General features: G+C 42.3%; 3 protein-coding genes across 3 annotated transcripts in view; all 3 read right to left on the bottom strand.

The window, feature by feature from the left end:
- The window catches only part of LOC116856139 (zinc finger protein 677-like), a 125540-nt gene that overhangs the window by 73359 nt on the left and 38864 nt on the right, over positions 1 to 13317 (bottom strand). The gene's annotated exons all lie outside the window — the stretch shown is intronic.
- LOC116856117 (zinc finger protein 345-like) overlaps positions 1 to 13317 on the bottom strand; it is a 112901-nt gene that overhangs the window by 64447 nt on the left and 35137 nt on the right. The window lies entirely within an intron of this gene.
- LOC116855928 (vomeronasal type-1 receptor 2) lies at positions 7400 to 8320 on the bottom strand. The gene has a single exon (XM_032839019.1). It carries the CDS (start codon positions 8318 to 8320, stop codon positions 7400 to 7402), a length of 921 nt encoding a protein of 306 aa, XP_032694910.1.

Genomic DNA, 13317 nt, shown 5'->3' with positions numbered 1-13317 from the left:
AAAATAAACATGTTTGGTTATTATCTTGGTTCATAATTTCCATATCACATGTAATGAAATAAAAATTAATCTCATGTCTTCTCCTTATCCAGATGGAGTTTGTTTTATGGAGGGGTGGGTTAGAAGACTGCTTTCTTTTCACCTCTACTTCATTTCCACCTTGGCTTTCCTCCACCTAGCAGCTCTTTTTTTTTGGTAGGGGATAGTTAATTATCCCAATGAATGGGGCAATTCAATGATAATATATTACAAATCAGTTTGAACCCATGGCATGGCTTCAAATTATACAAAACAAATGCCTGCATATGTAAAAAAAAAATCACAATTGCAAGTTATATTTGGGGGTTGGGGATGCAATTATAAAAGAGTCAAAAAACCAAAATTTTTAAATACTAATACAACAAAATAAAATAAATAAAATATCTGGGAATAAATCCAATAAAATACATCAAATGTATATGAGAAACCATATAAAATTTCTGAAAGATATGAAAGCAGACATCAACAAATATAGAAATCACATCACTGTCCTTGGGTAGGAAAATCCCATATTATCAAACATCAATCTCTAAGCTATATAAATTCAATCTGGTCCTGATACAGATACTATCAGTTACTCATTGGAGCTAGGCATGTTGTTGCAAAAAAAAATCCTACAGATGAAAATACAAAGAAGGATAGGCAAGAAAAGTCTGAAAAAGGAAAAAAAGTGAGGATAAACTTTTAGTTAATCAAGATGAATAAGCTTCAGAGATCTGTATAAAATTGTATATATGGTCACCAACGTACTATGCACTTAAAAATCCTTTAAGAGGGTAGATCTCATGTTCAGTGTTCTGAAAAATAAAGAAAAAAGAAAAAAACTAAGGCTAGCTAGCTCTGTGAAACATGTTATTTCTTGAATAAGACCGATCAGTAGAGATAAAAATTCAAAAATAGACCAAAGTATTTGCGAAAGTTAATAAGCAAGAAAATATTGGGGATGGCATCATTCCTACTTGGGGTTTGAGAGCTTGATTATTATCACCACATAGGTAAGAAATTGATTCACTGGGGCACCTGGGTGGCTCAGTCCCTAAACACCTGCCTTTGGCTCAGGTCATGATCCCAGGGTCCTGGGATCGAGCCCTGCATCCCGCTCCCTGCTCAATGGGAAGCTTGCTTCTCTCTCTCCCACTGCCCCTGCTTGTTGTGTTCACTCTCTCGCTGTGTCTCTCTATCAAATAAATAAATAAATAAATAAATAAATAAATAAAAATCTTTTTTTTTTTTAAAGATTTTATTTATTTATTTGACAGAGAGAGATCACAAGTAGACAGAGAGGCAGGCAGAGAGAGAGAGAGGGAAGCAGGCTCCCTGCTGAGCAGAGAGCCCGATGCGGGACTCGATCCCAGGACCCTGAGATCATGACCTGAGCCGAAGGCAGCGGCTTAACCCACTGAGCCACCCAGGCGCCCAATAAATAAAAATCTTAAAAAAAAAAAAAGAAATTGATTTACTCTTCACATCCTATAACAAGGTAAAGGTCCAATGAAAAAATACAACCGCATGACCGAAAAGAACTCTTATCAATACAGACTCTGCTTATTAAATTGAAATAGAAAATACACACTGACTCCCTCCTGCTGCCAGGACAGGGGGCTCCGAGGGAAGGTCACGGCAGCCAGTATGAGAGGGAGGCAGCCAGATCCCAAGACAGAAGTCCGTGCTTCAGTGAGCTCCCCTCCCCTCTGAACTGCAAAAATCATTTCACCTGTAGCAGCGGAGAGAGGTCAGACTTGGGGAACTGAGAATTTGGTTGGAAAACTAATTTTTTTCCCCAATTGCTACTTGCCAAAAAAGAATTATAAATTCCAAGTTAGCATCTCTCAAGTGTTTGGGAGGGACTTTCTCTTTTCCAAAGCCCTGGAGGTAGACAGTGTTCAGGGGAAGGGCAGGAAACGCTGACCTGTGCGGAAGGGACTGGCAGTGAAACACCCGAATTTCACTGGATTCTCTGCTCTGCTGAGGAATTCTACCCAAAATAGAGTTCCTTCTAATATTCAGACCACTGGGATGCCCTATCATTTAAGTTTTAAGCATAGAAATGAAATCAGACAAAGCGCCGGAAAAGGATTTGCAGAGTTATAATCAAAAAGAACATGTGATGATAATTTACATTAGGAATCACTGGACTTATTTGCACAAGTCAGTGCCAATTTATGTGAAAGTGCAGATGATATGGAAATTTGTTAGGAAAATATGCTTTACCAATATTGATCTCCCTAGTGGTAAAAGAAAGTCTAAACACAGCAGTATCTACCAAAGGGGAAAAGTTTATGAGACCCTCACAAATGAAAGCACCAGGATCAGATGGCCATTTATTTTTAAGATTTTATTTATTTATTCATGAGAGAGAGAGAGAGGCAGAGGGAGAAGCAGACAGAGCAGAGAGCCCGACAGGAGACTAGATCCCAGGACCCTGGGATCATGACCTGAGCGGAAGGTGGATTGCTTAACCGACTGAGCCACCCAGGTGCCCCAGGATCTGATGGTTAAAAGGGCAGATCCTGTCATTCCTTTAACTTTCATACGACCCCGTACTCATTTAAATAGCTTTGGGTGGTTACCACATTGTTCCACAGCTGCATTTTTGCTGAGTTTTCAGTAATCAGCTCTAATTGCTTTTATAATCAATTAAGACACATGAATTCACATTAATCCTTTGTCTTTCCCACACACAAACACACGATTTGGTCCATGCCCACTATCAAATACTCCCCGTACCCAAGTCAGAGATTAGAACCATAGTGCTGGACACCCTTAGTTCCCAGACAAACAAATACACAAACGTTACACACAGGTGCAAACACCCACGCATATGTACAACATACACGCAAATGCACAGCGGTACACCCCCACACACATACACACACTCACACTCCACAGGGAACTCACACGCATGCACAAATTCATCAAATGCAAGCACATAATCACATTTACACACCCTCGTCCCGACGCTCACGTTCCCAGTCCCATGTACATGATTTCATTCAAGGTCAGCATGCACGTGTGTGTCTCAATAATGTGGTCATGTGTGTAAGAATACAGGCATCCCCTCACCTTGGATGCCTGAAGATGGGGGGAGAGGGGCACTTCCTCCTTGTCCACTCCGTCCATCACTGCAACAACCCACAAAGACGATACCACGTGCAGTATTTTAAAGTGCCGTGAGCATCGCCAGGGGCTGACTTGGCATGTTGCAGGGGCGTCGATAGAGCGGGGTTCAAACGAGGACTAAGAGACCAGGGTCAGGTGGTGTGCAGACAGCATGGGAGTGTGGAGAGCGCAAAACTCTTCAGAGGCATGTCGTGTCATAACATGCGATGAATGCAGATAGATACAGAAAAGCAAGGGGGGGAGGCTAAAATGAACCTGAAGTACTGGGTCAGAGTCAGGAACATGTGAACATATGTTTAGCTGTAGAGACACAAGTAGACAGGTAGATAAAGAGAAAACCACACGTGTATGTGCCTACAGAGATTTCACAGGTCGGTCTGCTCAGAGGGCCTAACAGCAATGAAATGCCAGGAGCAAGAAGAAGGCCCAGCACTCACCCAGCACCCACAGTCTTGCATCTAATGCTGTTCTCTAACCAAAGGCTCCTTGGAGAGATGGCGGGAAGATACAAGAGGAGCCTGGAGCATCTTGCAGTGACAAAATGTAAGAGTAAGGAAGTGCTCAAAAAGCAAGAAAACTGGGGGCCACCTGGGTGGTCAGCTGGTTCAGCGCAATTAAGGGTCTGCCTTCAGCTCAGGTCATGATCTCAGGGGTCCTGGGATTGAGCCCCAAGTCAGCTCCCTGCTCAACGGGGAGTCTGTTTCTCCCGATGCCTCTGCCCTCCCCCCACCTGTGTGCTTCTGCGCAAACTCTCTCTCACATAAATAAATAAAACTAAAGAAAAAAAAAAACTGAAGACATATCAAAGGGACACAGTAGCTAAACCTGAAAGGGTTCTTGTTTGGCACCCTGTCAACAGTGCTCTGATACCAACGGGAGGTCCTGCAATTCCACGTATTTCTGACATTCTCCATTAGCACAGACCCCACAATTTAAAGGCAAGACCAACCCCTGTCCCAAGTCACTGCCTGCTAGGGAGGTATTCCCAGACTGGGGCATCTGGCGGCCGGCTACAAATGCAAGGCTTCCCACACTGCCCCCAGGCTGGAGATTGGCTGGGAAGACTCACAGAACTCAGGAAAGTGCTGTATGTCTGGTGATCCTCAATAAAGTTAATTCGCGTATCCGGACCCATAAAACAGAGGCCACCCCAGCGGCCCAGCGCACATCACAGATACACCTAAGCCAGCCTGCCCTTACGTGGAACACGGGCAAGGAAACCTAACACACACCAATGACAATCCGCCGGCTCCAGCTGACCCCACTGGGGAAAACAGCTTCTGCCGGCTTCGTGAGGAAGTCCCTGACCTCCTCCTCAATCACGCCTGGTGTCTGGACGGCCTCTTCCAAAACGTGCTCTCACCCCAAACCCCTCAGGAAAAGCGCCCCCTTGTGAGGAGGCTCTGTCCTCCTGAGATCAAAGGTGGTCTTCCTTTGAATAAAAGACAGCAAACTTCTTACTAAATGGTTTTAGTTTTGTCATTTGACATCATTTTATTATAAAGGACAGCAATAAGGAGCCACAGGAAGGCATCCACAGAGCGAGATCTGGGAGGGTTGCCCACAGAGTAGCTTCTGCTCCCCACCAAGAAACTCCCTGGAACTTCTCCAGAGGTTTAAATTAAGGTCTCATTACATAGGCATGGTTGACGGCCATCTGCTGGAACTCAAGCCCCAGTCAGCCTCCTTCCGCTCCCCAGAGGTTGGGCAGCTGAGTGTTTCAGTCCAACCACGCAGCTGGTCTTCCAAAGTTGTTCAGTCCCCCGTTCTAAAGCTATGTGGGGAACCAGGGGCTCCCCACCCCTGCCCACAGTTGCCTCCTTAGTATAATACAGACGCTCCCGCCACTCAGAAAATCTCAAAGGTTTTGGAGCTCTGAGCCCAGAACCTGAGACAAAGACCAGATGTACCTGCATATATGTGTATATACACATATGTATGTATTTTATTATACCATGGCTCCCAGTGACCAAAGCTGGAACAATTTAAGCAACAAAATACGTTACATAGTATTGAATTATAGCACAAAGTATAAAAGATGTATAAAGGAATTGAAGAAACAAATAAAGGAGGGAGAAGTGACACAGCTTCCATACAGAAGAACGGCAAATAATATATGGGGTTACTTAGCCTTCCAGGAGGTGGTGCCTAACTCAACAGTCCACTCCCCCACCCTCAAGCACCCCTCCTCGCTCCCCCCACACTACTGTGGGCTACAGTTACAGTCTCCCAAAGAACAGAGTCTGGAAAGGCATGCAGAGAAATTTTACAGTGGAGAAGCCTGGTAAACATGCCTTAATTAACTGATCGAGATTAACACCACGCAAGAGGACTCATGCTAATTGCATGAACCTCTCAGGCCAGATGCTGTGATGAGATATGATACTCTTCTGAAAAACCCATAAACCCAATTTGTCCATGAGAAACACTTCAGACAAATTCAACTTTAGAGGCATTCTAAAACCTACAAGACCACTGCTCCTCAAACCCGTCACGATCAACACAGAAGGTCTGAGAAAATGTCACAGAGCAGAAGAGCCTGGGGGAGACGGGATGACTACATGGTCCTGGACTGGATCCTGATAGAGAAAAATGATGCTGTTAAAACAACTGAAATGTAAAGAATGTCTGGAGTTTAGGTAGTAGTAGCACACTGCTGTTGGCTCCTTGGTTTTGACAAATGAACTATGGTAAAGTTAAGATGGCAACATTTGGGGTACTGGGTGACAGATATTTTGGAACTCAGTGTAATCTTTACAAGTTCTCTGCAAATCTAAAGTTATTCCAAAATAAAATGTTTACTTTTAAAAATTTGCAAATAAGAGAGGATTATAATTTTTTTCAAAGATTTTACTTATTTATTTGATACAAGCAGGGACAGCAGCAGGCTGAGGGAGAGGGAGAAACAGGATCCCTGGGAGCCTGATGTGGGGCTCGATTAGGACCTATGTGGAAGGCAATTAAGTAATTAATTCAGTCAATTCAGTCAATTAAACAATTGACTGAGCCACCCAGGCACCCCATATTAAAATATTTTTTAAAAGATTTTATTTTTAAGTAATCTTTACTTGCTTAAATATTAAGTAGTACTTAAATAGTAAGTAGAAATTACTTAAATAGCCCCTACCAATGTGGGGCTTGAACTCATGATCCCAAGATTAAGAGTCACATGCTCTACTCAGGGAGCCAGTCAGACGCCCCTAAAGTATTTCTATGTCTGAGTTAATGTCCTTTTAGTTTTCCTTTCAAAGGTGTCCATTTTGCTCCAGTGGGGATTTCAAAAGTGGTAAGACCCCTTGTTGAGCAAAATATATTCACCTTCTGGCTTCATATTGCTACTCATCTACTGCCCCAAGCTTGATGAAATGCTCCTCTGTAACGTCTTGTATCCTCAAGGTGGAAAAGCAGAAGTCCATCTTGAAACATCTTTTCGCCAAAAGAGCCAACTGCCATCAAGATTTAACACAGGACAATCCACCTTCTAAACATTCCCAGAGTCCGTTTATTCTTTTCCTACACACCCGATCTGTGTACTAGCTGCCCCTCACTTGCACCCTTTATAAAATTCAGTGGACATATCTTCCTAAGTTCCTCTTCGCCCCCTGCAATTTACTCTTAAAATGCTGACCTGCAAATATTTTAATATGCTCGTCTTTCTCCATTAGCATTAGCATATTTCAAATGTCCCCAGTTTCTCTTAGGCTATAAAGCACAATATTCACAATACAGCCTCCAAAGCCAGAAATAAGTAAAACTTGATTTTTCCCTCCAGCTTCACCCCAGGCCATTTGCACCACAAATCAGAACCACGGCTCCCATCCCTAGTTTCTGAAAAGACTACCCACATGCTGTTCCCTCTTATCCAACTGTCTTCACAATTCCGAGCTCAGGTACATCTTAGGATATTTTAATGTATCTCAATTTGAAAGTTACACAGTCAAAGGCATTTCCAGTGTCTTCACATTATTTCAGGACTGTTCTATGGAATCTTAACTTCTCCAGGGTAACTGTTAATGAACATACAACTATCTAAGTACACACATGTTAATTACAGAAGAGTTCATGTACCACGCTATCATTATTTACTATTTCATATTAGGCCAGTGTCAGTCTGTCTTGCTTAACCTTCTCTCTGCAGGGAAACTGGCTCATAATTGTTCTAAACATGCTTTCAGGTTTGGGCGTATCCATGACTGAACAGATGGAGGACAATTCATACTTCTCTGACGAGATGACGGAATTATGAATTTCTCCCACAGCAGACACAGTGGAGCCGGCGCATGCTGGGGTCATGGCTCATGAGAACAAAAGGACTAACAGTTGAAAAACAAGCAGTGATTAGGACAGCGGCATTGATCAGCCACCGCTTGGAATCACTAAAGAAAGCCAAGTAAACATAAATGACGGAGGAGAGGGCATAAAATAATAAAAAGGTGGTCACCAAAACAACGATGCTTCGGGTGGCTCTAGTCTCAGGGGAGGGTCTGGGGGAGAGACTGTTCCTATGGATGTGTTGGACCCTCTGCTTGTGCCTGTAGAGGACGAAAACCATGGAGCTGCTGGCCAAGGTCATGAGTCCCAAACACAAACTGTCGTGGAAAGATGTCACTGAGGCGTACACTGAGCTTGCGATCTTGGCGTTACGCCACCAAGCAGGACAATATCTGAAATCTCTTTTCTTTGTAATATTTTTGTTGCTCCATTGACCAGTCACAAAAATAGGAAAAAACATACTTCCCACCATATGGAGCACCCAGCACCGGGTACAGGAGAGGTGAACGTACTTGGGAGATTTCACTTTAAGCTCTGCCCACCTGGAGTTCCCGGGGTGGATGGTGACAGCCTGGCAGATACTCAGGAGGCAGGTGGAACAAATGGACATGCCTCTGGCTACTCTGTGAACATAGAGAAGGAGGTGGCACTCATGGTAAGTGGCGGAATGTTTCAGCCCTAAAGCTGCCATGGTCTCTGGGACTCCTCTCGAGAGAATGACCAGGCAGTTGGCTACAGTCAGGTGCCCGAGAATCCAATCTGTGGCTCTCAGCTTGCATCCCCTGAAGTAAAGGGACATGCAGTGATACAAGAGCAAGAAGTTCCCCAGGATTCCGACGACTGTCTGGAATAGCAAGATCATTCCTAGATTCAAGTCCACCGAAGCCATTCCGTCATTTTCCAGAACTCAATATTCAAACTCACAGGCAGGGGGTTCTGCATGAAGACATGAGTTTGGGGCATGAGTTTCATGACATGAAAAAGACATGAGTCTCACAGGAAATAAAACCTCCACTTACCTTTCCTTCTCTCTGAGACTTAATATTTAAAATATATTCTCTTTTGTTACAGAGATTTCCCAGTTCGGGTGTTTCTTTTTATAGCGCTTACAGTGTGCGGGTAACTGTCGTAGCTCTACCAATTCTAACTTATTTAATATTCACAAGCCTGTGAGTAAGGAACTATTATAACTCTCACTTTACGGGCGAGGAGAATTTAACCACGGGCACTGAAATGATTCCTCTAAATAGCGGGATTGGGATTTGAACCTGGGAAGCCTCGCTGCAATGACCTTAGTGTGCGCGACTCTATTCTACTACGCCAGGTGCCTAGTTATGGGTGCAAACACACACACGCGCACACGCACTTCTCACATTTTAAATTTATTTTACTATATAAACTTGGTTTGCTGGTTTCCCATTTTTGTTTAAGTATTTCTTTCATAACCAATATAACCAAGGACTGAGGATTCAAAGGCCTTAATAAGTCATAAATGTACTGAATAATTTTATGAGCCAATTTGATTTATTTAATGTAGACAAATATTAGGATGGCAACAGAAAAAGTCATTTCATTTTTTTCCTGAACCCAAAATACAATGGCACCCGTAACAGAAATTATTGGCCAAAACTACAGCTAAAATATGGGACATGAAACATAAATAGTGACAAAGTATATCAGGGCAGGAGATAAATTAATCCTATAAAGATCACATCACTGTATGTGTATTATTCTAAAATAAACAAACTAAAACTTGAACAGATACTTGATTTGGAAAAGCTATTACAATACAAGACAAACATGCAAAATGGCATTTGAAGACTTGGAACTTTGAGCATTTAATAACTGAAAAGCAAGAGAGGTGAATGGTGAGCCGGTAATAATATTGAAATGATTTTTTAAAAGATTTATTTACTTATTTGAGAGAGAGAGAGAGAGAGAGGAAGAAACAATGTGAGCAGGGGGAGGAGCAGAAGGAAAGGGGGACAAGCAGACTCCCCTCTGCGTAGGAGCCTGTCGCAGGGCTGGATCCCAGGACTCTGAGACCACAACCTGAGCTGAAATCAGGAGTTGGACACTCAACCGACTGAGCCACCCAGGTGCCCGTGAAATGACTTTAAACCAGAGAAAAACTACCTTTTTTTCCTGATGAGATTATATTTTTAAATTAACTTATCATTTTAAAATTAAAATATAAAAGTAAAGTCCTTAATTTTTTGCTCTTTGAACCCCTCTACTACGATGTTAATTTTTTCTTAAGGGACCTTTCCTAATTTCAGGAAACAAATTGTCTCACAGATCACTAGATCACCAATATTTTCAGTAGAGACACATTTACTGTCTCCATTCAGCTTGTCACACTCAAGTTACAGTAGAATAAATTTCAGCAATTCCCATTCAGTCACACTTTTCCTGCTGTGAATCAGGTAATTTAACTCTTCCCATCATATTCGTTATCACATGCACAGGCCTTTACAGAAATCACAATATTGCTCCTGAAAATGTCCCTGTGACTCTCACACTCTGTACTGAATAGCAGACTAATTCTGAAATTATAATCTTGAAGCATCTTAAAAATCAGACTCTGAAAGCACTCGGATCAAACACCACAAACGCCTTTAAATGACAACTTTGTTAAATTACATTAGCAGCAGTCAGGCACGGAGTTAGCAGGCTCTCTCAAACTCAGGTCTGTTGGCCCAGACATGCTCACTTAACCCAGGTTCCTGCTGCATCTCCTGAGCGTCGACACTCTGCTCTTGGACTAAACTAGGAGATACTCACAAACTCTTTCCCACTGCCTGGACTGTGAGTCGGGTGTAAAGAGGGGCCGAAGCATGTGTGGATGGCAGGCAGCCAGAGCCCGAGATATGGGCTAGTGATTCTGTGACCTCACCTCCCCAAAGACATGCAATCATCATGTCACCTGTAGGGACAGGGACAGTTCACACTTGGGGAACTGAGAACAGTTCTGAAAAACTTTAATTAGCAGCATCTATTAGAAGTTGCTAATGGGCATATTCAAAGGGACCGTCTGAGTGTTCGGGAGAGACTCTTCCATTATTCCTGGAAACAGACAGGTCTCACGTGGAAGGAGGAAATGCTCAGGTCTGAGCCATGAAAGCCCAGCAGAAAAGTGCACGTGCCTCATTGGATTCTGTGCTTCCCTGAGAATTTCTTTTATCCCAGTCTAATTCTTTGTTAATCCTCAGATCCCTGAGTACGGCCATCATTTAACTTAGGGGCAGAAAGAAAGAATCATACAAAGGACCCAAGAAGGATTTGCTATTTTTAAGGTTTTTAATTAGTGCAATAAATTTTTTAAATTTTCAATAAATGCAAAAGAAAGAATATGATGTCAATGATTGAGATTTTAAAATATTTGCCCCATTTCTCCAAGTTAAAAAAAACTAGCCAGAAAGCCTATATAAAATGGACACTTTTGGGCGCCTGGGTGGCTCAGTGGTTAAGCCTCTGCCTTCGGCTCAGGTCATGGTCTCAGGGTCCTGGGATCGAGCCCCACGTCAGGTTCTCTGCTCAGCCGGGAGCCTGCTTCCCCCACCCCCGCCTGCCTCTCTGCCCACTTGTGATCTCTGTCTGTCAAAAAATAAATAAAATATTTAAAATAAAATAAAATGGACACTTTCTAGGAAAATGTATCTTACCAAAATTGCCTTCAGTGACACAGGGAGTCCAAACAGCCCAATATCCATGGAGGAAAGGAAGACATTTATAAGGAGTCCCTCATGAAACAAGCACCAGAATCAGATTAGCAAGCAGATTCTTCCATTGTTTTAAAACTAGGCTCCATCCCCAGTGTGGGGCCCAGTGTGGGGCCCAGTGTGGGGCCCAACGTGAGGCTTGAACTCACAACCCGGAGATCAAGACCTGAGCTGAGATCAAGAGTCAAACGCTTAACTGAACCACCCAGGTGTCCCCAGAGTCCTCCACTCTTTTACACAGCAGATAAGCCAATGCTACTAACTCAATTCAAAAACATTACAGAAGAAGTAAAATGTCCAAATTATCTCTATTGTCAAATAAAATTCGGATACTAAAACATCCTAAAGTTTGTGCCAGAAAGAATACCACAGAAAGATCTCCATCTGCCTATAGATGGCACCATCTAAAATAAATATTGCCAAAACCCCTGAAAAATAATATACAAATAACACACGATGACCAAGTAAAATTTATGTCTGGAATTCAGAAATGATTCACTATTAGAAAATTCGTTAATATTGTTCATCATATTTATGAAGAGAAATCAAGAAATGGCATAGAAATTAGAAACCAAGATGTACAATTGTGCCTGCAGATGATAGAAAGAACTGATAGAAAACCAATTACAAAAAATAATTCAGTAACCTAATAGGATATAATATTGTTATACACAAACAAAGAACTGATAGAAAACCAATTACGAGAAATAATTCAGTAACCTAATAGGATACAATATTGTTACACACAAACAATAGCCTTTCTGTAAATAGGCTATTTTATTTTCAAGTTATCTCTATACCAATGTGGGGCTCGAGCTCACAACCCCGAGATCAAGAGTTGCACCATTCACTGACTGAGACAGCCAGGCAACCCTGTACTAGGCCACTGTATAAAAATAAAACAGTGATTTACAAGTTACAACGGGAGGGCCTGCAATTACAAAAGCGTAACATTAAGTGAAATACACTAATCCGGGATAAATCTAACAAAAATGTGTAAAGCCTATATGAGGAAAACTATAAAACATTCTCGAAATACATAAAAAGGAGAACTAAGTGAATGTAAATTTACATCATGTTCTGGAGTAGAAAAACTCAGTATCGTAAAAAGGCCAATTTTCCTTATGCTAATTTATAAATTTAGTTTGATCCTGGTATAGATACTATCAGTTTTTCAAACTAGTGATGTTACTGGAAAAACCTTATAGAAAAACAAACAAATAAAAATAGCCACACAGGGGCGCCTGAGTGGCTCAGTGGGTTAAGCCTCTGCCTCCGGCTCAGGTCCTGATCTCAGGGTCCTAGGATCGAGCCCCGCATCAGGCTCTCTGCTCAGCAGGGAGCCTGCTTCCCCCTCTCTCTCTGCCTGCCTCTCTGCATACTTGTAATCTCTCTCTGTCAAATAAATAAAATCTTGAAAAAAAAATAGCCACACAAAAACTCTAGAAAAGAAACAAAATGAGCATGGCTAGCCTTATGAGATATGTTTATTTACGAACAGACTATTAGATCAGTGAAGTGAAAAATTCAGAAGTATGCCAAAGTGCAAAAGAAAAGTTAGTAACCAGCAAACAGTACAGTGGGAAGAACATCATTAACGCTTGGCATCTGGGAAATGGGAATTCCTATGGAAAGGACAATAAATGCGCGCCCGGCGGGCTCAGTCAGAAGAGCATGCAACTCTTGATCTCCAGGTCATTAGTTTGAGACCCATGCTGGGGGCAGAGATTTCTTAAAAAAATAAAATCTTGGGGCGCCTGGGTGGCTCAGTGGGTTAAAGCCTCTGCCTTTAGCTCAGGTCATGATCCCAGGGTCCGGAGATCGAGCCCCACAACAGGCTCTCTGCTCAGCAGGGAGCCTGCTTCCCTCTCTCTCTGCCTGCCTCTCTGCCTACTTGTGGTCTCTGTCTGTCGAATAAATAAATAAAATCTTAAAAAAATCTTTTTTAAAAATGACAATAAATGGTCATATTCTTCACATCCTATAGCAAGGTAAAGGTCAAGCAAAAGAGAAGTCAATATGGTAAAAAAATAAAGCAGGGTTGAATTCCTTCCTAAGACTTGCTTCTGAGAAGCACCTGCCTGTAGCCAATGTCTGGCTCATTGTCCTTAATGGAATCGCTCCCTGACAGCTTTGGGCTTGAAAAATATCCTTGTTGAGTTTT

This window comes from Lontra canadensis, unplaced genomic scaffold (assembly GCF_010015895.1).
Source record: "Lontra canadensis isolate GAN:19392208 unplaced genomic scaffold, GSC_riverotter_1.0 scaffold107, whole genome shotgun sequence".
Classification (NCBI taxonomy): Eukaryota; Metazoa; Chordata; class Mammalia; order Carnivora; family Mustelidae; genus Lontra; species Lontra canadensis.
This window is presented reverse-complemented; position numbering and strand designations above follow the sequence as displayed.